This window comes from Mytilus edulis, chromosome 3 (assembly GCF_963676685.1).
Source record: "Mytilus edulis chromosome 3, xbMytEdul2.2, whole genome shotgun sequence".
Classification (NCBI taxonomy): domain Eukaryota; kingdom Metazoa; phylum Mollusca; class Bivalvia; order Mytilida; family Mytilidae; genus Mytilus; species Mytilus edulis.
The window spans coordinates 21,048,783-21,072,233 of NC_092346.1; the positions used below are offsets into that span (position 1 = coordinate 21,048,783).

Here is a 23,451-nt window from a genome sequence, read left to right on the forward strand (position 1 = left end):
ACAATCCATACAAGCGGGTATGTCACATTCGTTGCAATATGCATAATATATTTGTGCACGGTGGATTCCACATAGCAAGTTTTCAAGATCGACTATACGGATTGCATTTGCATTATTCTCATTTCCACCATCTTTAATGTTAATGATTTCATGTTTCTTTGATGCTTTACTTTTGCTATGAATCCTTGAAGAACAATTTTGGCACAAAAATAAGTCACAGTTAATACATTTGCATGTGATTTCTTTGGATACGTCACAGAACTAGCAAAGGTCTTTATTTCTAGTCACATCATCCAACGACTGCGAAAGGGCCATAATTCCTAATTCAAATGCCTACTAGTATTAGTGTTTTGTCTTTCCCTCCAGTGAATGCATAATGCTGGTATGTTCGAAAGTGACTACCTACTGTAAAGTAGTCAATTTTATAGGCTTAATGTGTTTTCAAGGTTACAAGAGATAATGTCAATTTTTATCAGTGTACTCAATAGATATTTTAATTACATCATATTTTCATGCTGGTTCATGTCACAAATCATTAGATTCTATGGACTTTTATTATTGAAAATCATGTAGACCTGGTATCACTTAGAATCGACAAATTCGACTTACATGTAACAGCCTTAATTAAGAAGGCTCGAGGGTACACAAATTTCAGCAAAATTTTAAACATATTTTTTTCGTTACAAATTATTTATTATACATTTAGTTGTAACTTAGTGATATGGTACAAAAATTAACCAAAAGAATTTGATTCGTTTTGGCCCCCTTTGAAGCAATGCCACTTTTTTACATTAAAATTGAGATATCTTTTTTTAACTCATCGGTGACCTATTTTTTTATTTTTTTTTTCAAATAACCTGTGCTTAAACTAAACAATTGTAAAATTGAAGCGATTTCTGTAATTGATTTTTTTTTATTTCGATATAACCTCCATTTCTCCTATTAGTTCAACAGAAAAAAAGTACCCTACCAATCATTTGATGTCAAGTAGGGTATATACATAGATTTTAGTTATTGAATATATAATAGAACTTGAAATATACCCTTTTCTAATAGACTGGTATGCCGAGTCAGGTTTTTGATCTTGCTTACTCAAAAGGTAACATAGTCTCTAGGACCTTGAAGATATATTTGGACGCCGAACCGACTCCTCGCACACATTTATAAGTTTCCATGCCTCAAAAAAGTATAACAAAAATACTGAACTCCTAGGTAAATTCAAAGAGGTAGAAATCAAACGTTCGACTTTATTAACCATTGGAAAACAACTAATATATTCCTGACATGGTGTTGGCATTTTGCGAAGAAAGGTGGGTTAAACCTGTATTGATAGCTAGCTAAAACTCCCATGTTTATGGTTCCGGTATATTGAAAAAATCGGGTGTGCAACCCAAACAGACATGATAGTTCCATTTTAAGACACTTTCAACAAAACAAAACTATTAAAACTATGCTGTCATGCTGAAAATGTTATACTGGTGAGTTAAGAAATGCACTTCTATGTGATTTTTTAATATTTGCAATGGCATGTTCCTGGTGATCATCATATTCATCTCTACTAGGGTATATTTTAGAAATAAAGCATCGACGTTTGGTTATGGTCGTAATGATCTCTCAAGACCAGCTGTTTCCGACAAGTTTGACATTCGTTGTGACAACTTCTAAGCGCTGTAATAAATCATGCTTGACAAACAAAGATATAATTTACTTCCAGTTCCCCTTATCAATTTGATTTTTTTTTTAAATATGGCTAAATGGTGAACTCATCCCCGCCTCACTATTTTAATATGTAAGATTTGCACGAAATCAAAGTCACCAGCAATTAATTTTCACACGTGCATCTATAACAACAATAGTATATATTTTGGAAATGTAATTCAAAATTCATATAAAGACCACAAAGGTAGATTGAATTAAAAAAAATCGTAATTTTGAATTGCTAATCAAATTATTACAGAAAGTTATGCATTTGAGAAGAATTCAAATACATCAGAGTATTTGCCCAACATAATTCATTAAATAGATTGTTTCGTCAAATATAATTTTAACCCAATATTTACGTGTAATGTTTGATCTCTGTTATCCAATTATCTATAGATGATAACAATGTTACGTAAACCAGCAGGTCATTTTTTAAAAACCAGTGGATTTGTATTTTGTTCAGTTTATTTTTTAAAACATTTTCTCCTTGTCGATTTCTATTCATTGATAATGAGTTTTCTTCTTTTTGAAACAAAACTGTCATAAAAAAAAAAGATTGCACAAATAGACCAACATACTTTTCAATATTCCAAGTCGTACTTGATACATGTGCAGTGTTGTTTATTAAAGAATCAAAACACGTTGTTATCAATTTTTTTACCATGTGTTTGGACAAACATCCATACTGGTTGCTGAGTTGAAAATTAAAAAAAAAATAGCAATGTGTCCAGTGGACACAGATAATGCCCCGCTTTCATATCATATAAAGATGTAAAAGACATGCTACCCAAATTTGTACTTGATCTGAGATTTGTGGTAATAATAATTGTGTATAAGATTCGTACCATTTGGTTGAGGCCAGCTTAAGTTAGAAAATGGAAGGGGCAATAAATAATTTTATGTAGAAGAAATTTAATGATGTTTAAACATATTTTAAATCTCTATTTTCAATAACAACAATAACGCTTATCACATACAAATCATTGCACAATCAATAATTCAACAACAATATTCTTACATGTGAGTGGTCTATGAAAGATAGGTATCAACTGCTTTCTTACATTATACCAACTAACATTTTTATCAATTACTCTCAAATAGAGAAATGTTAATGTGACACCACCAAAGTTCAAGCTTGATCTGAATTTTGTGTTAATAAGCATTGTGTATAAGTTTCATAACATTTGTTTGAGGCAAATTAAAGTTGGAGAACGGAAACCAATTTTGGGATGTACGGATGGACCTACAAATGAACAACGGTAGAAATGAATGCCCCCTTCGCTCAACATCGGCTTAGAAACATTGGAAAAGATCCTGGCTGCTTGTTTCTCCAATCATCCTTATGATTTAGATGACATTATTTTTATGGTGAATGGATGATTAACCCCACCAAGAGCCAAAAGACAGCTCGTGTCACTAAGAACATTAACTAATGCTGTCCCATATAGTTAAATAGTTTTATGTAGAAGAAATTTAATGAAGTGTAAACATATTTTAAATCTTTATTTTCAATAACAACAATAACGCTTATCACATACAAATCATTGCACAATCAATAATTCAACAATAATATTCTTACATGTAAGTTGTCTATGAAGGATAGGTATCACCTGCTTTTTTACATTATAAAAACTAACATTTTTATCAATTACTCTTAAATATAGAAATAACAATGTCTTTATAACAAATCCTTGAACTTCCTACTACAATTCATTTACTATTTTAGGGTAATGAATATGCCATAGGTCTAAAAAATAAGTGTGCATGGTTGGGTACACTTAAAATCATTATGATAAAAAAAAATTAACACAAAAAAGAGGTGCATGCTGAAATTGTATAACACGATACAAGCCATAATTTCACTGAAATTCTTCATAAATCAAGGTTATGTATGTGTTGGTAGTTATGTCCATTCATTTTATGCTTTTGGAGAAACTAAGTGTTAACAAGAATTCTACTTCATAACCAAATTAAAGTTATGTAATGGCATTATCTTCTGTACATTCACTAATAATTCCACTCAGTCAGTTCACTAGTTTGAGAACTGTTTGTTAATATGAAAATACAATTGATTTGACCCAGACAACACAGGACAACTAACTGTAAACATTAGTGAGTACCATCAAGGAACACAAAAATACTGGAATGTTGATACTTATATACTGTTTCAAACCATAAAAACCAATACCATAACTTCAACATCACAACTGACTCTCAAAGTAGTGTATGTACAATATTGCAATGATTCAGAAATGATTGAAATCAATTACTGTCATGTTGATAATAATTTATAACATTGCTCAGCATGCAACACATGTTTCTTTTTACAATGTACATTTAAATGATCTTGACAACACAATTAAATATGAGAGATTGCAATACTTAAACATTTTCATTTAATCTTCCAATATCTTAAATATTTTGTAATGTCACATTCACCAATGACACAAATTTGTAACAACAAAATTAAATGATCTAACTTTGCCAGTATATAAGAGTTTCTTAAAAAGATATAAAAGCTTAATAATTGTTAAATTTAATTCTATCTGTTGCAAGTAGCCAGACTTTCTGCATTACATGACATCTGGCTAACTCGGACTTTAATGCCTACCTAGAATTTCTGAGGTAGACAAATCTAGATTTAAAATGATCAAATTGGCTAATTATGTTCAAATATAGGCAGATAGTTCATATACAAACTTCTATTGCTATCTGCTTTCATTTCTGTTAAATAAAATGATACTAAAATTGTTTTAGCTTTGTGTAGATGTGCATAAAATACAATTTTGCTAACACAATATCTCTTACATATATTGTAACTCTAAAGTCCACAAAATGAATGAAAAGTAAATAGAATAGATAAAAAACGCAATTTCCAATGAAACTTTTCATTATACAACAAAAGAAAAATAATCTGATGAGTATTTTCAGGCATGGTCCTAACAAATGTTGTACACCCTTACCATTTTGTGATAGGGGTAAGAAATTGTGTGTGGGGATAAAACAAGTATCAGTAATACAAAGTTTCCCATAATTCACTTGAAAATATGCTTCAATATAGTACAAACAAATAAATCTCAATTTAACAATCACAATGTTTTATTTTCTTAAAATGGAAGAAAGAAACAAATGTGCCAGTTTATACATTTTGTTTTACTCTTCAAAATGAAACGTTATAAGTGACTTGAATCAAATGACAACAACAAACAACATTGCTTTGATCACAAACCCTACAAGGCCTTTTAAGCTGTTGAGCATATACATATAACATTATTAAAAAAATATCGTTAAAAGTTTACAATCTGACTACATGTACTATTCACTGTGTTGACACTTTCCAGTACTTGATCCAAATAAAATTGATTTGGTTAATAGGTGATCTGTCATTTTCATTGTCGTGTGGCAATTGAAAAATTTGTCAATCAGTTAAGCTCTTTCATGTATTAAAATGGATATGGGAGGATAGATAGGGACTTCTAAAATTTAACACCTGCAATCAGAATACTTTTGTTAGGTTATTTTACATACCTTAAACGAATATTTAACCATAGTGACCTATGATCCACCACCTACGTCCAAAAACCCTACCACATTCATTTCAATAAAATAGCCCTGAGTCTTACCATTAACATCATCGACCAAAAGCACAAAAAGTTTTCTTGTATCAAATAATGAACTTTAAAAGGCTTTTCAACGTCATTTAGAACAATTTTCAGGCACGGATTTAGTATTTGATAATAGGAGGGCACTCCTGAAAATAAGAAGGAAGAGAACCATATTTTGACAAAAAATGGCTGTAAATTTAACTACAAATTATTGTTTTTTTCTATTTTTAGGAGGGGGCCCTGGGTGATCATGACCTGAATCTGCACCTGATTTTGATTTTGGTCAGTTTCTAAAAGCTCCTGATAATGCAGCTTTTCTAATGAACTCTTTGAGAATACATTCCTCCAGCTGACTAAATGCTTCAGTTTGTGTTACAGCAGTCATATGATTCAGGGCAAAGCGGAAACAAAAATCTTCCAATTCCTGTAAATACAAATATATAAAATGTATTCTAAATAGCTTCATGCCATGCATTATGACTTGTACTTGATGAGAAAAAATGTGACAAAAATGTTTTATAGACAGAGAACAAACATAATCCAGTATACCCCATCTTTTGGGACTGGGAAATTTAAACAAATATATACTAAAAAGTATTTCCAATTTTTTAAAACAAATGTACAAACCATATAATTTTTCTTAAAATAGTAAAAAGTTTCATACAAGGCAATACTTAACTGATTTTTGTATCATAATAATTCTGATCTTTTAATTAATGTGTGTTTCTTCATCTTTTTTTGTTCAATGTTTTTATTCTTTGACTGGAGAACAATTTAGATTAATGAGATAATATTCATACCTTAGCTTCAAATTTAATAGCAGCCGCATACAACATTGCTACATTATCTGTTGTCATCCCTTTCTTGATGATCTGTTCACACATTTTCTTCAATATTGGTTCACAGTAGGCATTGGCTAAATCTAATAAACCTAAAATTATCATAATATTCTCCTGAAACATCTGCCCTTTGCATAATTCTTGCAACTGTGTTTTACAGCCATGTTACAGTTACAAATAGTGTATGGTATTAAATATAACAAGGATAAAAGTTGGCCAAAACATCAAAAAAAAACCAGCAGTTAATCATACATAGCATGGCTTAGCATTTAGTTGTATTCATTTTATATATTTTTAAGTTCGGATAAATAATGTCAACACTTTGCAGTGTTTTGATCTTAAAATAATTGACTTTCAAAAATTAGTTAAAAAGGTTGTAATAAAATAGGCCAGTTTACACATAACTTATTTATACCTGCCTGCTAAACTCTCATTTGTACATGTAATTATCAGTATACATGTATACGGAGTAAATGTACAAGTTTACTGACAGACTCACCTATTGCTTCTTCAGGTTTCAGGTCTACCCTGTCTGTATACAGGTATCTAAGGAAAGCCTTGTATACTGTATAAGTGTACTGACTTATTTCTATAACTCTGTAATCACAAATTGTTATAGTATTATTTCCTGCAAATAGTTCTAACAAATACTGTCTTATGATTGTGAAAACAAATTGGAATGAAGAAAGAAGCTGTTAAAGATCTCTGTACCAATCACAAAAGTATTTTAAATATTGCAACCTGTCACCAACAACATATTTGTTAACAGTACAAATATTTGCCTGATTTTCTCCCAAACAAACTTTTATTTCTATCATAGTTGCTGTAGATTCACTTTTTTCTCACAAGGGGACCAAGTTTTCATGGATCGATGGAAAATTCTTTTTTGATGGATAGTTGATTCCTTGGTTTAAACAAATTCTACATACAAGCTCATAGAAAACTTGTTTTTTGTTGAATACTTGAAAATGCATTTACCCTCAAAATCCAAAAAGTTGATATCCACAATAAATAATGAATCTACACTGAATAAAAAGTGAAATGCATGTAAAATTGATTAGACATTTCTCAGCATTAGTACAGTACTGCAGACATGGTCTTTGGGCTTCAACTTTCAGGCAGGTTTACTTGTAAATCTTTGAAATATTATCTGATTCATCAGTTCATTAAAAACATTTCATCATTTCATTTGGCAATACTAAAAATAAGATTCAAACAATTGAGAGCCAGAATTTTTTAGATTGAGTTGTTTTATATTTACAAATAAACACATGTGAATAGTCAGTAGCAATATGCTTTGAGTGAACTCTGTTTACTTGAAGAACTTACTGTTTTTCATCTTCTTCCCAGCAAGATTGAAACATTGAACTGAAATGGTCACATCTGAAAAACACATACATACAGAAATATAATTTTACAGTGTTACTTGCCTAATCCGACACACGAGGGGACCAGTAAAATGTCGGTTAAAGCAGGATGTTGGAATACTCAGGTGTCGGATTAGGCAGGTTTCACTGTATATGTAAAGTTGTTTTAATAAAATTAATGGAAATCTTATAAGTTTGCTAATTCTCATCTAACATACTACTAAACTGTTGTATCAATGTGTTAAATGAGCTGCTTGTGAATAATCTGAAATTCTATTCCATGTAAAGTATGATCTTTAATTACTTCTTCTTTATAAATAGTTTGTCTGTCTAAATTTTTTCACTTCAAATCATTTACCTGCAAATTATATTATGTTGTCTGCGTGAGTCACAAAAGTATGTTATAAATGTGTATACTTTAGATTTTCATGACATTGATCAATAAAATTCAAGCTTGCATCATTTACATACAACATAGAGATCATTAAATTTAAAATTTACCTTATTTTTAGTATTGATTTGTGGACATGAATTAACCTTCCTTCAACTGAAAACTTTAAATCACTAGTCACCTGGAATGATAAAAAAAAGACTTAATGTAAACTTCCAAACTTTTGGATCTGGCTATTAAAAGGAATGTAAACTGCCAAACTTTTGGATCTGGCTATTAAAAGGAATGTAAACTTCCAAACTTTTGGATCTGGCTATTAAAAGGAGTGTAAACTTCCAAACTTTTGGATCTGGCTATTAAAAGGAGTGTAAACTTCCAAACTTTTGGATCTGGCTATTAAAAGAAAACAATAATCAATCAAGAGTGTTATTGCTGGTATTAATATTTAAAAGTCTGATATCGGAAAATTTAATGATTCTAACAAAATGTCTATATTTTTATCTCACTTTGAACTTAATATTTTTGGGAGCTCAGGTGGTTCTGGTCATTGTCAGTCCAAATTCTATGCAAGCTTACTTTTTTGCAAATGTCAGGTTACAAAATTTGTCAAGATGGATGCTCTTATACTAGCTAACCATGCTGCAATGGTTTTGCTCATTACTGAAGATTGTATAATGACTTTAAAGTTGCTTACATCCACATCACTTGTACTATAATGGATAGTTGTCAAATTGGCAATCATACCACATTTGCTTATTTTCATACTATATAATGATCTTATAAATGATCTTAAATATATACGAGAATAAAAAGGGATGTTAGAAAATACCAATGCAGTGATATGATAATTAAGAAGTTTTGTTTACTTACTGGATCATCAAATGACCTGGTAATGTCATCTAATACACTAGCACCTTTCTGTCGATCTGAAATTAATTTTTTTTCTATAGTATAGTCTCCTTTTCTATTTTGAGATTTAGATTTTTAACACTTGTTACATATACATTCACTATCATATTTACAATTAGATTGTATAAAATAAATAATTTTTATAAAAGATCATGAAGATTGCAAAACAAAATATAAAGAAATAGATTTGATAATCAATATAACAGAATAAAGCAAATCAAGCTTAAACCAGATGCTCCGCAGGGCGCAGCTTTATTTGACTGCAGAGGTCGAAACCTGAACAGTTGGGGCTAGTATGGACACAACATTCAAACTGGATACAGCTCTGAATTTGGATTGTGATTAAATAGTTGACACAGCATAGGTTTATGACACAGAATGAATGTGGTCTAATGAACTTAAAATGTTTTTTTTTGCTTTTGAGCAATTCACTATGCTGTTAAATATTAATCCTTTGATATTTGAAGAAATTTTCTTTTTCATTTCTGAAATCTGAAATAAGAAAAATTGAACCCCACCATTTTTTTTTCACCTCCCTCTTTCCCTTATTCCAAAAATGATCTCAATTCAAATTTCTAATGTAGTTTTCAACAATAACTACTCATTTAAACACATCATAAAATATAAAATGTCATACAGTCATGATTTAAGTTGATTTAACTACTATTCTGGACAAAGAAAGATAATTCCAATGCAACATTTTATAATGGCAAATATCCAATGAAGTTCATTAAACTAAAGTTTTTGGAAAATTTCCAATGGAATTTATTAATAAAAAAGATTTTGGCAAATTTCCAATATACATAATTTAAGAGCAGTTTAAGTGAGCTAATAAAATGAGTTTCAATTACCAACCTTACACTGCTTTTAAATTATGTTTTGTACTTAAGTTATTGTCCATTAACCTGGAAACCCTTTTCTCCCCTTTTTTGCACCTTATTCCTTAACGGTTTGAGCCATAACTCCCAAAGACAATTCTTACCATCCCTTTGTGGTATTCCAATATCCAAAATCTAAATACATGGTTAGATTCATCATATCACTGAACTCCAGGAATTCAATTTTTGATGAAATCAAATAAGTTCAATTTTGGACCCTTTAGACCTCAATGAGGACCAAATTGATAACCAGTCCTAAACATTAAAAATCTAAATACACACATGGTTAGATTCAGCATATTGAAGAACCCCATAAATTGAATTTTAGTTGAAATCAAACAAAGTTTAATTTTGGACCCTGATTTGGACCAACTTGAAAACTGGGCCCATAATCAAAAAACTAAGTAAATGTTACGATTCAGCATATCAAAGAACCCCAAGAATTCAATTTTTGATAAAATCAAACTAAGTTTAATTTTGGTTCCTTTGGACCTTAATGTAGACCAATTTGAAAACGGGACCAAAAATTAAGAATCTAAATACACGGTTAGATTCGGTATATCAAAGAACCCCAATAGTTCAATTTTTGATGAAATCAAACAAAGTTTAATTTTGGACTCTTTTGGCCCGTAATTCATTGGGACCAAAACTCCCAAATTCAATCCAAACCTTCCTGTTGTGGTCATAAACCTTGTGTTTAAATTTCATAGATTTCTATTAACTTATACTAAAGTTATTGTGCAAAAACCAAGAAAAATGCTTATTTTGGGACCTGTTTTTGGCCCTTAATTCCTAAACTGTTGGGACTTAAACTCCCAAAATCAATCCAAACCTTCCTTTTGTGTTCATAGACCTTAATTAGAGTGCGAAAACCAAATGTCTTCGGACGACGACGCCAACGTGATACCAATATACGACCAAAAAGTTTTCAATTTTTGCGGTCTTATAAAAAATTACAAAATGATATATTAAAACATTTCTGTAAGATTTTTCAGTCTAGTACAAATAATTTGAACTGACGCCAAGAATATAAAATTTTAATGATACCATCATTTTTTTTTTAAATCATTATTTATCTTAAGGGAGTTGGCTTCTCAGTTTCAAAGTAATTAACTTTTCAAAACACTAGTTTATATTGATAGGGGATTAATAAAGGAATCCAAAGAGCAAAAAAAATATATATGTCACCGTGCTTGTTTTCAAGATATTAGCCATTGAAATTTTTGGGGGAAAATATTCTCTCTTGACTTTTCATAGCTTTATCATTGACAAGTTGAAGTTCTCAAAAACTGTTCAAAAGTAATTAAAATTTTATAAGACTTTTACAAATGGCTTATCATTATATATGTAAAAGATTTACAAAAAGAAAAATGGGGGTCACCGGGCAGATTTTTTCAACGCATTCAAATGGATAAAATCAGAGGATTCCGAAAATCTGACAAAAAATCCAAAACATGACGAGCCAGCTTCCTTAATTATTTTTAATGTATGCCAATTATAAAAGTACACATTCAGTAGAACATATGAATACTTGCCACCATTTCCCAAATTCAAAGCCAAGAAATCTAGCATCTACTGTATAGGTTTGGTCAATAATAGATTGTGCATTACTTAACATGTTATTTCTCTGTAGTTTTGTTATTTCTCTGCAGTTTTGTTATTCCTCTGCAGTTTTGTTATTCCTCTGCAGTTTTATAAGTATATGAAGTGTCTCAATCAAAAGAATTTTCCCCATCACCAAAAGTCACACATGTATATCTACCTGAATTTCACTTGGATCAACCAATTTTAATATGGTCATTATATTTATCAGTTTTAAATAAAAAAAATTCGAAAAACAACCCAAAACCTTTAAATGTCACATTACTTTCAATTGTTTTATATTCTATCACAAAGTCTTACCATTGAACTTTTCTTTTTATATAAATGTTTTGAAATACAAAATTATTTATTTAAACCAAATAACTATAACAGAATATAAATAAATTGTGTCATGTTTTTTGTTTTTTTGAATATTTAATCATCCTCATCATGTTAGTTGTGAATTGCTCCGTCTTTAATTCATTTGAAACCTATAATTGTCTTTCCAAGTAATCTTTCTTTCAATGTTCATTCAATGTAGAGAATCAATGGCCTTATATAATATTTACTCCAAACTCATATGAAACTGAGAGTTATTTTCTCTCCCAAATTGATGTTATCTGACAGAGTGATATACGTTTTGGATTTTGAATACAGAAAAGAGAACACAGTGAAAGTACATGTATATGATAAACAAAAAAATCCTTTTAATTATCAGTGTTTCTTATTCTGTGATTGACACAGAAAAAATATTTTAATCTTAAAATATCACCACCACCACATAACATTAAAGGACCTAATTTCAATGTGAAGCAGAAAAAGAAAGATTTTTCAAATATTTTGGTAAAAGTTAAAACATTTGAAAAGTAGAAGTGCAATTAGCTTATGTGACACACTATAATGAGTTTATAAAATATACTTCAGTCACTTATATGTGGCATGGCTTGTAAATACACTATCTAAACACACATTGACATTGACAGAAGAAACAATTTTTGTCCTTAATATACATGTAAATATTAAAACTATGTTTATTTCAATAAAATAATAATTATAAGAATGCTTTTTACTAATTTTAAGATTTCATTTTGACAATTTTACAAAATACGTTTCAAATTTAAGAAAGAGAAAGTTCCTCTAAGTTCTGCAACCAAAATCAGACAACTGCCAATGCTGAAAACATACTTCATTCAATGATGATTAAATAAATGAGAGGTTAGAAATGAGAAAGAAATTAATAAATCTCAATTTAATAAAAAACCAAACAAAAATCAAAAGTTGTTAGTTACTTAACAATGTCAATTAATTTGATATATATCCTACCACAGAGATCAGGGTTATCTACAATCAAAGTTTAAATCACAATGCATCTTAGGGTTAAACATATGTGTGTGTGATCTACAATAACAGATTTTTCTGTTCCTTGATCTGGTTGCAAAAATGCTATTATAGACAATAAAATAAACCTATTACTAGTTCTAATGTTAGAGATATTCCTACTTTTAATGGAAGACTTTGGTTAACTCACTCATAACATTGCAAAATGTTACTGTGTTATAGATGTTGTTTTTTTTTTATATAAAAAACGTATGTTCAAAGGTCCAGTACTAGTTGTTTCTATAAAGAAAATATTCACTAGTTGCACCATTAGTGATGTATTTGTGACTTCATAAAGGTAGGGGAATTTCTTTAACTTGATCATTTTGCATAATTTTACAAAACCAACAACAGTTTTCTGAAAACTTAGCAGCAACGTGATCACCTCCTAAAATACTTTAACTTAAATATTCTTTACAAACCCTATTCTTTACCTTTCAACCAAAATTTCAAGGGGTGAAGGGTGGTGTCACGTATGAAATCATGACAAATATACTGCAAACATTGTCTTTCAATAATAACTTTAATACAAGTTAACTGGTTAATAAGTTGAGAGATTGTTTGAATACCCGGTCTGGCAAAAATGTCTAATTTGACAACATTTATGGGAAGTAATGAAATCATCAGCATACATTTTTGCCTGTCAATTCTTACCAATGGAATAAGTTCTCCATGTAACAGGAGGTGATGAGAAAGAGGCAAACACTTCATCAGTACTGGAGAATTTGGTTGGGTATAATGATGTTATAGACTGTCCTCTGCACTGCCCCCACATGTAAACTTGGCCAGTTTCTGTCATGGCTGCTGATATGTGGGCATAATGACTGGCGGCTATCTCCACTACCCTAAAAATAATGATCATGTTAAATAGACAAGAACTTAGCACTTGTAAGATTCAACAGATGGAACGGAAAAAAATCTGAGGAAAATCACCTGAATGATAATTGTTTTGTCTCAGCAGTATTTATCTCAATATCAATCATTTTTTCTATGTTTGTTATAATTATAGATTTAACTGACCTATGCATGAACAAATGATTTACTCATAAACTATTAATCTCTAATTTTTGTGCTATTTTCACATTCCTTGATCAGTGTCAGAAAAACATTTCTTCTCAGTAATTTGTTTTCTTCTGAATTTTCCTATTGTGATGTCATGAAAAAAGCAATCATGTCTGATGACGTCGCATATAAAGACCACAAGTTTGTGAAAATCTTTGAAAAAGAAGGATAAAAATCATCAGAGGAACAAATTCCGACACTATAACTGGTGTGTTACAAAATTTCTCCACTCTCACAGTTAAATTTTAATTATTTAAATATAATCAAATTTAACTGTCTCCAGTGGAGAAAAATCATAATACACTTGTTGCGGTGTAGGAATCTATATCTCATCACTTTTTTATTTGGATTATTGAATAAAGATAGTACTCTTAAACCTTACAATTTGGTAGATTTGACTGATACTGTTGATATGTTATTATTCTTTGGATACCAATTTTCATGGATTTCGTGGGTAAAGGTGAACCATGAAATCAAATGTTCAATGAATGACAAATTTACGAAACCATGAAATCATATACCCATGGACAGTTGTGTTTCCTTAATCCATGAAAATGTGTACCCATGAAAGTATATGAATCCACAGTAGTATTAATTGGATACCTCTCATTGGCCATAACTTTTATAGGTGATACTTGATTAGCCTTGTTTCCTGTTCCTAACTGACCATAAGAATTGGCTCCCCAAGTATATAATGTTCCTTCATCTGACAATGCCAGTGTATGAGCATAGCCACATACAAGCTGAAAATTAAAAATATCATTCAATGAATGAAATAAAAAATAAAATCTAGTTATAACTGAGTATTTAAAACAAATTATTAAAACAGTAACAATGAATTCTAAATTGAAGTCTGTGACCTTTTTTTAGCAAACTTCTATCATTCAAAATGTAATAGTTTTGATAAATTATTCAGAAATACAAATCTAAGCACAGAATTTTCTTTCGGATTTGAATAAGGGACTAATTTCTACAGTGGAATTTAATATATGGTAGAAATATTTTTGGATCATGATGTGCTTGTTTTGATTTGTTTCAGAAGTTTAAAAAGGCTGTCAGATAACTTAAAGGGAAACTTCGCAAAAAAATCAAAAATTGATATTATGTCCATTCTATATAGAAATGCTCAAATTTAAAGATATTAAAGTTTTATTCCGCTAGATAAGAGATCACCATCGATTTTAAATTTAGAGTATCAATTCTCTGCGTTCCGCCATTTTGTCGTCTTCACCGATTAAAAGTCATGATATGTCTATAAACCACAAAGGACCAAAACTACAGTAACCGATGTAGTCGTAATTGCGTGTCGATATCTTTTCAATCGTACGGTTGTTTTATCTGACACACTAATTTGATACGGAACATGTTCTTATTTTTTTTAAATAACCATAGTCTGTTATTTTTAAACTGTTAATATTGGAATTAGTTAAAAAGTCAAAGTTTAAATCATAAATAAATGTTCCGTGAAAACTGTTTTCGTAAATCTAATTCGTTTATAATTCTTTAAAGTAATAAATTTTATTCAAATAAATTCTGATCTTCCCTCATCTGATCACCAGCATGACTATGGGAAGGTATTACTCCCAAAGGTATTGTGAGGGGTGTGAGGTGACACGTCCAGGTATTCAAGCGATTTCCTGTCGGGCTTGTAAGTTCATGCATCGTTTCACTTCTGTAGGTATTGATCAGTGTACACGGCCGATAACTTATAACTCTCCATTTTGAACTATGAGGTGTATAATATACATCTCTGTCTTGCGTGTCCGAAAGTGATATAATATACTAGTCATTATTAAACTCATACGCTTGTTTATAAATAACATTACTGGTGTAAAGAATATTATTTATAAAAATATAAATAATACAAAAAAAAAAGATTTGATAAAATAAAATCTATTTACATTTTTTTTCCAAGGTTTAATTTGGGAAAATTTAATATATACTCGTTGTCAATAGTAAAGGACAGATTGGAACATACCAGAAATATTGATTTAAAAAAAATGTATGCACTTGTCGACGATTCATTTCTACGCCTGGATAGAAAGTTACGGAGCTATATCGCAATTGAAAATATTTACATGTATACATTGAACATAAGAAAGAAACATACATTGTGTGTAAATTGGGGTAACATTTATGTAAATAGACTATTCCACGTATGCCAACAGTATGTAATGATCAAATTCGATAGACTATTGTATACCAAAAGAAGAAGAAGAAGAAGAAGAAGAAGAAGAAGAAGAAGAAGAAGAAGAAAGAAGAAGAAGAAAGAAGAAGAAGAAGAAGAAGAAGAAGAAGAAGAAGAAGAAGAAGAAGAAGAAGAAGAAGAAGAAGAAGAAGAAGAAGAAGAAGAAGAAGAAGAAGAAGAAGAAGAAGAAGAAGAAGAAGAAGAAGAAGAAGAAGAAGAAGAAGAAGAAGAAGAAGAAGAAGAAGAAGAAGAAGAAGAAGAAGAAGAAGAAGAAGAAGAAGAAGAAGAAGAAAAAGAAGAAGAAGAAGAGGACCAATTTGATTTAAATACAGGTCGATATAATAACTTGCTTCGGTTCATCGAAGTTATGAACATAGTAAAATCACAAATTTATATATCAATTAGATTGTTCTCCAATAAAGGAAGAAATTCGACATCATCACCATTGTTCCGACATTCATGTAAAACATATGCAACTGAACGTACACTAATAAACCCCAAGGGATGTGAATATTTTCTAGGAAAACTTTTGAGTATTAAAGTTTCAAATTGATTTCGGGATTTATTTTCTTTCTTGATATTCAATGACAGCAATTTAAAGAATAAACTGCTTGCCCGCTTTAGGGGTATTCTTGCCAGTTGAACAGACTTGTAATTACATTCAAAAATAGGTAATTAAGATGACATAAAATTCGTTGTCTTTTTTTTTTTTAAACATCGTTGGTCAAATAGCTTAAGTATTATTCGTTGAGAGAAGAAGACTATTTTAATAAGGACGCTCCCGATTATGAATAAATTTGGTTGACGTTTTTCACACTTGAAAAGAATTTCTATTCGTGATTTTTCGATTCCATTCCAAGAGGATCCTTAAATTTCCTGTCAATTTTTTAAAACATCTTTTTTTTCAAATAGCTGAAGTATTCATGCGTTGTGAGATTTAAAATATTTTGATGAGAACATTAATTCCTAAATAGGTAAATAAAGATCGCTTTGGATGGACTAAATTATATAATTGCAATCTGTTTGAAATATTAAAGGTTGGCGATTTTAATTTAAAAAGTACAATTTTTAGTTCATACACTCGTGTTTAGAAGGCTATTTTTATTTATAAATTTATTCAATTAAAATAATTTAGTATTTTATCGTTACAAAACTAATCAGAAGTCATAATTCAATTAAAAGTGAGCTTATGCAAAATATATAAAAATATACAACAGCTATCCAGTTATTGTGCGACCTTATTTCTCCCGTAAATTCATTTTAATTCTTTTTCTTACATTTCTGTGTCTATAACTATAACTGACTCCCGTATATCATTCATACGAAATGTTGTTCACACCTGAAATGCTGAACCGTGACGCCTAGGTGTCACTGAATGAAGATCAAAAGATTAGAATTACATAATGCTAATCTTTTAATTACCTTGAGTTTAACTACGCATTCAACATTCACTAAGTGTCACAAATTAATACACATTTAATTTCCACAGTACAAGCAAGTGAAAATGTTTTCTGGAATGAAGCAAAAAAGTTCAGAATACAAACATGTATTTTTTAATACACTATCGATCGTGTCAGTTTCATGTGTTTGTTTAAAGTATTTGAAGAAAAAAAATCATAAAAATGTTCTATTGTATTATTTACTTTAATTACTAGAATTCGTATAAAAAATCCACACATGAATCCTACAATCTAATTTAAAAAGTTACATGGCTATCACTTACTTTTCATTGGTTAATAGCTACACCAAAAGTCGTCGATGCGCTTTAAATAGCGTTATTAGATGGTTAACGAACAAGACTTAAATGAGATTAATTTCACTCCCGGCATGCTCAAAGACTTAAACTACGTCACATAAGTCAGGAAGTTTGATAAAATAAAATTCATTATTCCCAATTTTCTCCTTTATTACTTTTCATATCGAAATAAAACTTGGTGAATATGTTTTTTATGGTATTATGAACATAATAAGATGAAAAGTGAAAATTCGCGAATTATCCCTTTAAGGTCAATATAAGCAAAAAGAGTTGTGCCAAGAAGAGTGTCTGATTCAATAACATATGTTTCATTTGTTCCATTGGTTAGAAAAGCATTTTCTAATTTTGCCATTTATTTTGAACTTTTTGTTTTGTATTAACTAAGTTTAGAATACTTTTGGTTAGCATAGATTTAGAACAATGAACCAAACAGGCAGAATTAAATACTTCCAGGTATTATCTGCAGTTTTACAGAATTGACCCATTTTAACAAATAGTCTCATAAAGGAAACAAACCTGACTTATTATTATTCCTTGAAGCTGTTGTACTCTACAAGGATTTGGTTGATTGACATTATTACCCAGTCCTAGTTGTCCATTACCGTTATAGCCCCAGCCATACACCTACAATAAAATATTAAACATAATGTTGTTGTTGCATCTAATAAGCAGCTAAAAAGATGCTTAAATTATACCTAATGTAAAGTGCATTGCCTATTTTTGTGAAGACATGCACTTGAATTTTACTTTATAGTAATACATATTATATAAACCAAATATCACAATAAGAGCTGGACAAAATATATAGTCTAAATAATAAAAAAATGCATTTAAAATCATACCGAACTGTTGCCTTGTTATAAAAAATCAAAATGTATCATAAGTTTTTGTCTTATTTTTTTTTTCATCTCGGCTGAAGCTTGAAGGTCTTCAATGGAATTATTCAAAGCCAAATGGATATCACTGATTGTGGAGTTTTATTCACTGATATGGTTACATTTTCTTTCTATTTCATATTTTACAGTATGATTATAACTGTCATTCAGGTCGCACTCCATTTTTATGATCAAGTTTATTATTTATTCTGACTTTTGAGTGAGATCTTACTAACAGCATGAACAAGTTTTTATAAGATAAGTGTACATACCTCACCATTTTCCATTAGACACATTGATGAAGTTTGTCCGCAAGCTATAGATATGGCCATTTTAGAACCTATTAAAATACATCAAAATTTTGAAAGACTTAAATTAATCATTCAGCACAATAAACCTTCCACCACTGTCCCAGGTTAGAGGAGGGTTAGTGCCCATTACATGTTTAACAACTCCACATTCTGCATGTGCCTGTCCGGTCAGGAGCCTGTAATTTAGTGGTTGTCATTTGTTACTGTGTTACCTTAATATTTTTCATTCATTATTTTGTACATAAATTAGGCTGTAAGTTTTCTCGTTTAAAGGTTTTACCATTGTCATTTTGGGGTCTTTTATAGCTGACAATGAGGTATGGGCTTTGCTCATTATTGAAGGCAATAAGGTGACCTATACATGTAGTAGTTAATTTCTGTGTCATTTGGTCTCTTGTGGAGAGTTGTCTCATTGACAATCATACCTCATCTTCTTTTTTATACTTCTGTACACACTTTAGTTTACAGTTCTGGTAATCAACAAATGTGAACTTGTTGTTAAAGGAGTAAGTTCGGTAAGGGCCATATTTGGCCCCTATTATAAAGTTTAATTTATCAAGATGAAAAATGTTTTGAAGTTGACTTTATGACATGAGAGAAAGTTAAATAGAACTATTTTTGTCAAAGTTTTATTCTAAAGCGTTGATTTTTACAGCCAAAATAGGTCAAAATAGTAGATTTTGAAATTTTTTTACAAAATCGGCCAAATTTAAACCAAATTTAGGAACAGGAAACATGGAGCGCAGGCGTCGACATACTAAATATTCAAGGTAGACAGGTAAAATGTATTAACACACATTTTTTTTAAAGATTCTTGCTGTCGACAAATGCGCTCTATGGTTCCTGTCCAATAATCGAGTGAAATTCACACGTTTTTATTGACTTTTTCAAGGAAAATCAAAATAAGTACTATTTGTGACGTCATAAATAAAACGCAGGAAGGTAAATTTTCAACAAAAGGGCTTGTTTTCTATCTAGTCACTGTATAAGCTTTGTTTCATTGTGATATTGGTCAATGAAGCATAATTTGAAATTTAAACTAAAAAGGGGGCCATTTTAGCACCTTATCGAACCTACTCCTTTGAAAATTACTTTACCTATGACGGCCATGACTTTTTTTGGTGTAGGTTGATTAGTTGTTGTTCCTGATCCTACCTGTCCACAATTATTCTGTCCCCAAGCATATATCTGTAAGAAAATAAATTATATAAGTGAACTAAAGAAGAAACTAGTTTTAACGTCACTTTAATAAAATTTTGTTAACTGCAAGTGCACAACACCTTGTGATTATAGGGTTGTTTTATGAATAATGTGAGGAATAGATTGTTACAATGAATGAGCTTGTGAGTCAATATATTCATCAAAGTTCATGCTGTCTGTTTAAAGCATATTTTTGCCACTGATGATGTCACTAATTTGGAGCTTTATTTCCACCTTAAATAGTGTAACATGATACATTATCATTATTGCAAGCTAACTTTTGGTTATGTTCTGTATAAAATATGTTAATGGTATACACCTTATCGCTATTTGTCTGCCATTACTGGATATCACACAGGTTCCCGTAAAAAATTTGACGTCATAAAACAAAATATCTGACGCCACAATGGAAAAGTGATTGTTTTATGCATCAAAAGTTCAGCCGGGATTAGCAATAAGGTGTATACCATATGAGACCTTATCATAGTTTGGCATAAAGCCAAAATGTATGACAACATTCTTCATCCTTTGTGATCTGTCAATAAAATTACATTGTTTCCCTTTCATTAAGAGGGTGTCCATGGAAAAACCAGGCAGTGGATGGCGCATGACATATTTTGTTTTCAAATTTTTTTCATCTATTTCATATCACAAATTCATTCTTTCTCAAAGTTAAATTTTGGTTTTTTATTAACTGCAACAAATAAAGTGAAAAAAAACCATAGAAAGCACTGAAAATTCATTGAAAAGGGGAGATAACTCTTCATTTTGTACAAAATTTTGTTGCATTGATAGTGAACTTTAAAATCCTTTTCTGAGCCATCCACTGTTGATTCAAAAATATCTTTGTATGATATAAATATTGCATTGGAACCAAAAATTCAGTGGGAAAAAAAATATGTGTGCCACCCATATCATAGGATTTGCCTGATATTTACTTGGACAGCCTCTTAACAATTATCTATCAATATTTCAAATTTCTCAGTAGATTATTCATACATTGTACTTTGTCTGAATTTAATTTGATGTTCTTCTTTTTGGATACATGTGTTGCTGGTCAGTAGACATTGTACTAACTCTAAGTTTTACTCAGACGGCCACATAGAACTCTCTATGAAAGTGAATTTCCAACTGAGAAATCCATTCCCATTAGAAATAGTGAAGGAATGTATATAGTGCATAAGCTGAATAATGTTTGTACTTTCATTTCTATGAAAAGACAAAATTTGAAATTCCTTTTCCTTACTGTATCCTACCTCACCATCCTGTGTTAAAGCCATAGAATGATGACTGCCACATGCCACCTTAGTCACTTTTTTCCCAAGGACATTAGTATTAATCAATGAAGGACTCAGTCCCTGGGTGGAACCTCCATTGCCCAGCTGACAGTACCCATTGTGTCCCCAACTATATATCTCACCATCTGAAAGTACAAAAGGAAGAGCAAAAAAGTGAATCAATTCAAAAATAATATTTGTCTCAATTCAAATGTAGGTTTAAAAGATACTTTATCAATTTATCTATCTGTTATAGGAAATTCAATGTAAATATAGAGTACATGTATATTTCAAAACTAATCAAACACACACACACATGAAAATGTCTAGCATATAATGTTTCTCAAATTTGTCTTGATTATCCATGTATTCAACAAAATATGATAAAAATTCAAAGTCGACAAAGACACCTTATAGATATTTTTATTTTCACAATTGCACATGGATTTACCACTTGAAACTGCTAAAACGTGAGGACCACTTCCAAAGGCTATGTCTATAATTTTCTTCTTGCATAAAACTTCAATTTTTCTGGGTTCAAAACTGCTGTGTGAATCACCTGTTATAATATAAAATCAGTACATTTAGTGACTAAAAATATCAGTTAAAGAAGACATTTCTTTTGCATGTATTACAATAAGAAAATAAGGTCTAATTTAAAAAGACAGATTTTATTAAAGAAAACAAAACAATCTATTTATTGGGAGTCTTGCATCGAAGGGATTGGCTTCTATACCATGTATACTACTTTTGACTTATTTAGAATAAACATTATACAACATTAACTGTCAGGATGAACATAAAATAAAGAACTATTAGTTTATATTCACTTTAAGAATATTGATTCTAACAGGATTAAGAAAATTCAAATATCCCCACAATATTTTTAGCTATCCCTATCTTAAACTAGTGATGTAAATGTATTATTTTGACAGTCGCCATGTAAGCTTCATAGATATATCTGTTTACAAGGTAGGTCAGGAAAACTAACCTAGACCAAGACAGCTACTACAGTTAGATCCAATAGCATACACATCATCATCTTCATTGATATAGACAGCTTCATTACCAGAACTACCAAACACACAGATTTTCTTTATAGCCTGAACTTCACTTTGATCTAGCACACTAAACATTGGCCATTTACTAACATCTAGCATGGTGAAGGAATTTGTTTGATCTTAGCCTTATAAAGTAGTGTGCAGGAAATTTTCAGCCACCAACATTTTGCATGTCATGTTGAAGTCAATAACTACACCTGAAATAGTAATAGAAAACAAAAATTTAGGTGATCAAAATTTTTGAAAGAACAATTGAATATGTATAGATAATGCAAATCATGTTAAGGTATGAAGTTGAAAAAAATAAATTAATCATGTTAATAGCACTATTGCAGATATACATACATTCTTGGATGCATGCTTTTCAGATGGAAATAACATTGTTCACAGTTTATCTGTCCAAAACAATAGGCATAAGAGTTTATAGTGATGAGTGTATGAATTCTAAATGTTCTTATTATCTGTAAGTTTGATGAAAATATTATTATTTCATGTTGTTTGCAAATGTTGCATGAGATGATTCTTCAAGTTTTTACTTTTATTGTGAAAGAAATTAAACCTTTCCCAGAAACAGCTTTTGTTAACCTAGATACTCAAATTTTAGGAGGCAAGTTGCTTTGACACCATGCTTTTTGACTCTTGTTTTGTTGTGCAGAAGACAGAATAATCCCTCAAGATAAAATTCCATATACATGTATAAGAACCATGCCATGTGAAATTTTCATCAAGGATGACAAATGCAACTATGCATGGTACCTACATGTATAGGACACAGAGAAATGATGATTAATTTATTGTGGAAGGAAAAGAAGTACAGATAAACAAAATTAGGTCTTCTCATTTATTAGTAAAGATTCATAAGAAATGAGGTGACACTGTAATATTTATTCTTATCAAATGATTGTGTATGAATTTATATTGCCTACTTATTTTGTATTTGTCATAAACTTATTGTTCATAGTTTGTATCATACATGACATGTATGATACGTGTTTCTCGTTTTTTTATATAGATTAGACCATTGGTTTTCCTGTTTGAATGGTTTTACACTAATAACTTTGGGGTCAAGGCTC

The 23,451-nt window shown here is 30.4% G+C and overlaps 1 protein-coding gene across 2 annotated transcripts; it reads right to left on the reverse strand.

The window, feature by feature from the left end:
* Nucleotides 1-3,188: 3,188 nt before the first annotated feature.
* Nucleotides 3,189-22,575, reverse strand: LOC139514189 (RCC1 and BTB domain-containing protein 1-like). 2 transcript variants are annotated; one of them, XM_071302995.1, is made up of 15 exons: nt 22,309-22,575; nt 21,769-21,876; nt 21,297-21,463; nt 19,938-20,028; nt 18,802-18,869; nt 18,171-18,278; nt 14,314-14,453; nt 13,303-13,493; nt 12,595-12,612; nt 8,774-8,829; nt 8,014-8,084; nt 7,475-7,528; nt 6,645-6,742; nt 6,107-6,237; nt 4,813-5,730 (listed from the first exon to the last, which is right to left on the reverse strand). In XM_071302995.1, exons 1-15 carry the CDS (start codon nt 22,475-22,477, stop codon nt 5,590-5,592), a joined length of 1,611 nt encoding a protein of 536 aa, XP_071159096.1. In that variant the 5' UTR covers nt 22,478-22,575; the 3' UTR covers nt 4,813-5,589. The 2 variants fall into 2 exon arrangements, with proteins under 2 accessions (XP_071159097.1, XP_071159096.1); XM_071302996.1 differs by lacking the exon at nt 12,595-12,612 and having other exon boundaries at nt 3,189-5,730.
* Nucleotides 22,576-23,451: the final 876 nt, after the last annotated feature.

Coding starts and splice junctions, on each gene's coding strand:
- LOC139514189 (XM_071302995.1), bottom strand. CDS start 22,477: ATGCTAGATGTTAGTAAATGGCCAATGTTTAGTGTGCTAGATCAAAGT. Junction 18,279..18,801: donor GTCTAATGGAAAATGGTGAG/GTATGTACACTT, acceptor ATTTTATTGTAG/GTGTATGGCTGGGGCTATAA. Junction 8,085..8,773: donor CCAGGTCATTTGATGATCCA/GTAAGTAAACAA, acceptor TTATCATTCCAG/GTGACTAGTGATTTAAAGTT.